The 3,871-nt window shown below is 45.2% G+C and overlaps 1 protein-coding gene across 1 annotated transcript; it reads right to left on the reverse strand.

The window, feature by feature from the left end:
- Nucleotides 1–230: 230 nt before the first annotated feature.
- On the reverse strand, nt 231–2,261 carry LOC126070907 (serine/threonine-protein kinase MARK2-like). The gene has a single exon (XM_049875238.1). The coding sequence runs from the start codon at nt 2,259–2,261 to the stop codon at nt 231–233; it is 2,031 nt and encodes a 676-aa protein (XP_049731195.1).
- Nucleotides 2,262–3,871: the final 1,610 nt, after the last annotated feature.

The raw sequence follows: 3,871 nt of genomic DNA on the forward strand, positions 1-3,871 counted from the left end.
GTCTCCCGGGCATATGTGTTGCTGTGCACACGTGACGTGCAGGCCAAGAGGACTTTGTGCAGTGGAGGATGAAGGTATGCACACTGCCTTGATGATTGCTCAACAGGGTTCAAGTGAAGTGAATTTCGGGCACCTTTTTTAGGTGGGTTTTCCGAACATTGCCTTCAAAATTACAGAGGAGCTTAAACCTTGGAACTCCTGTTTTCTCTCAGGCAGCTGCTGCCCCCATTTTAAAGTGCAAGGTCACTGGTGATTTTTGAGACAATGTTATTGAAGGCCTCAGAGGTCCCTGAAATTCTCTTCACTTTTACCCCATTGAGAGTCCTCCGAGGCAGGGTGCACACCTCCATCCTCCACTGAGTGAAGTCCTGTTGTCCTGGTGTGCCATTCATACACAGCAGTGTGTATTTGTGTGTGAGATCCCAGTCACAGCCATTGGCATCCAACACTTGACAGATCTCCTGCAGCATCTCGTCGGGCTCCAAGGAACTGGTGATCTTCATCCTCCAGGTAAATTTGAGAGAGCGTGGTTTGGCCTGTTGAGGTTTGATCATTTGTGCAGCTTTGCTGTCCGATGCTTTGTGGTCCTTTTTGTCATATGTAAAACAAAGGCATCTTCTCATGAGCTTAAAGAACCTCCCAGTGGCCCGCTTCCAGCCCTGGCTGCTGACAGAGGAAGAGGCTGGACTCACAGTCTGGGGCAAACTCGGCTGGTCAGGTAACTCATGCACCTGCTCCTCAGAGGAAGAGGCTAGACTCACAGTCTGGGGCAAACTCGGCTGGTCAGGTAACTCAAGCACGTGCTCCTCATTTGCGGAGCTTAGATTTGACATTCCCTGGGTAAAACTGGTTTTCTCCGGGGCCCCGGCACTCTCGTTGATGGTGTAGGCTGAGGAGGAAGGCACAGAAACACACTGGGGTGGTGTGATGGGCTGTGGCACCTCACTGTTTCTCCCCTTGGCATACAGGTCAGAGTCCTGGTTGGGCTGTGCCCAGGCTGTGGTAGATTGCTGCCGCAGGTGGGCCAGGGCCAGGGAGAATGATGGAGAAGTAGACACCATGGAGGTCCCCATCCCTCCCTCAGAGAGAGTGTTCAAAGCATCGCGGATGTAGTAACCAAAGGTGGGAATGGTGGGCTCGGTGTAACTACGCTGTTTGGGTTTAGGACAGACGGTAGGAGGCACTTCGTGGGATGAGGAAGGAGTGTGGCTATCGGTGCAATGGGCTTCAGCCTGGGGTTCCAGGGTGCTGGTGTGGCTGTCAATCTCATATGTGTCGTGACGCAGGATCAGATAGGTGGCGTTCGCATCACTGTAATTGTGGTTCAACAGTGAGTCATGAATGTCTTCCTGCACGTAACCCGTGTTCACCGTCACCTCAGTGTGCCAGTGGTTATCGTAGTCTGGGAGTGGCTGCACATAGAGCTTTTGTTTTTCTTCATGGCTCACCTTCATCCATGGATGTGCTAGGATGTCCTCTAACGTGGCTCTCTTTCTTGGGTCACGAATGAAAATTTTACTGAGCAGGTGTTGACACTGGCTAGACATGTGGAAGGGAACGTGATATTGTCCCTGCAGCACCTGCTCTCGCAGCTTCGTCAAGGTCTTCCCACGAAAAGGCAGAGATCCAGTTACCATGAAGTATAGGATGACTCCCAGGCTCCACACATCCACTGGGGGTCCGTCATACTTTTCTCCCTGAAGGAGTTCTGGGGCAGAATAAGGGGGAGTGCCACAGAAGGTATCCAGCTTGCTCCCTGGGGTGAATTCAGTTCCTAAACCAAAGTCTGCAAGTTTGATGTTCATTCGCTTGTCCAATAGTAGGTTTTCTGTTTTCAGATCCCTATGAACAATACTCTTGTCGTGGCAGTACTTCACCGCTGACACTATTTGTTGGAATTTCGTTTGGGCCTCTTTTTCGCTCATGAAGCCATGATTCACTAGGTGGTAAAAGAGGTCCCTTCCACTTGCATACTCCATCACTATATAGAGGGCGTGCTCATTCTCTATGACTTCAAACAGCTTTACAATATTTGGATGATGGAGATCCTTCATAATTTCTATCTCTCTGTATAGTCTGTGGAGGTCGGAGGACGTGTGCTGGATCTTGTCAATTATTTTAATGGCTACCTCTTGGCCGGTGATGATGTGCTGGGCCAGCTTGACCTTGGCAGATGCCCCCTTGCCGATGGTTCTGAGGAGGTGGTAGCGTCCCACATGAGTTTCCTCCACAGCAGAGAAGGCTAAGTGGCTCTGCAGCATGTTGGCTATGGTGCGAAGGCGTAGCGGGCTTTGGGATAAGAGGTGCCCTGGTGGTAGGATTAAAAACTTAAAAACCCAAAACCCTAAAAAGTGGTGACTAAAAACTTAATGAAATATGGAAAAAATGAGAAAAAGTTAAAATATAATCAAAAAGGTAAAATGAGAAAAGAGGAAGTAAAATTTTAAAAACTGATAAAAATAAGATAAATTGTATATATAAACAAAACAAGAAATCAATGAGAAAGATTCAAAAAAGGAATAAATAACATGAGGATAAGAAAAAATACAAAATAAAACAATAATGGTAAGATGATAAAAAAATTAACAAGTACATAGAAAAAAAGAAAAATTGAGGATGTAAAGGAAGAATAAAATGAAAAACGAATGAATGCAAATGAGGAAAAACAAAGAGAAAATAAGAATAGCTGGCGAGGAAATAGAAAAACCACAATTTAAAGAGAAAATAAGCCAAGTTTGGTCACGATGTCTCAGGTCACTGAAGGAGCTTCCTGAGCCAGAAAGACCACAAACCTAGGTTTCCAGGGACTTATATAGGGGCTTGGAGTTCCAAAGAATTGGCTCCTTATGAGGTCACCACAAGAAATGGACCAATAAAAATGGGGGGTAATTGACTGTGCTTTTTGCTCTCAGGGATTCTTTACTCATTTTTTTTAGAAGAAAAATGTGTGTCTGTGTGTGTGTGTGTGTGTAGAGCGAGAATTCCACAGAGCTTTTCTTTCCTTTTTATTGATCTTCATGTTATTTTTTTTATTGTGTTGCAAATATACATAATAAAACACGCCATTTCAACAATTTCTACATGTGCATTTGTTACATTGCTTATATTCAAGCTGTGCAAGCATTTCACGGTTTATGTTCGAAATCATTCCACTACCTTTCACATAAACTCAATGATCCTAATCAAAAACTCTTCCTTCCCCCTCCCTGTCACCCCTGGTAACCACTAATAAGCTTTGCTTTGTGTATATTTGCTTCTGCCCTATAAGTGAGATCAGAATGCATCTCTCCTTTTCTGACTGACTGACTTTTCTCAGCTTGGTGTTTTCAGGCTTCATCCATGTTGTCGTATGCATCAAGACTTCATTTTTGGGAGTGTGTGTAATATTCCATTGGAAGTCCCTGGCTTGCACCAACAGTTAATTGCTCATCTACTAGTTTGGGGGTTCAAACCCACCCAGAGACTTCTCAGAAGACATTCCCGGTGATCTCCTTCTGAAAGGTCAGAGCCTTGAAAACCCTGTGGAGTTGTGTGTACGTACCAAAGTTTGTGTATCCATTCACCTGCTGATGGACATATTGGCTGTGTTCATCTTTTGCTTCTTGTGAAAAGTGCTGCAGTGAAAAGTTGTATATAGATTTCCGCTTGCGTTCCTGCCTTGCATAGTGGCTGTTGTTGTTATTAGATGCTGTCGAGTTGATTCTGACTCATAGTGACCCTAGGTACAACACAACAAAACACTTCCTGGTTCTGCCCCATCATCAAAATTGTTGCTGTGTTTGAGCCCATTGTTGCAGCCACTGTGTCAGTCTGTCTTGTCAAGGTCTTCCTCTTTCTCCCTAACCCTCTACTTCACTAAGTGTCTTAGTTA

Source organism: Elephas maximus, chromosome 3 (genome assembly GCF_024166365.1).
Source record: "Elephas maximus indicus isolate mEleMax1 chromosome 3, mEleMax1 primary haplotype, whole genome shotgun sequence".
Lineage (NCBI taxonomy): Eukaryota > Metazoa > Chordata > Mammalia > Proboscidea > Elephantidae > Elephas > Elephas maximus.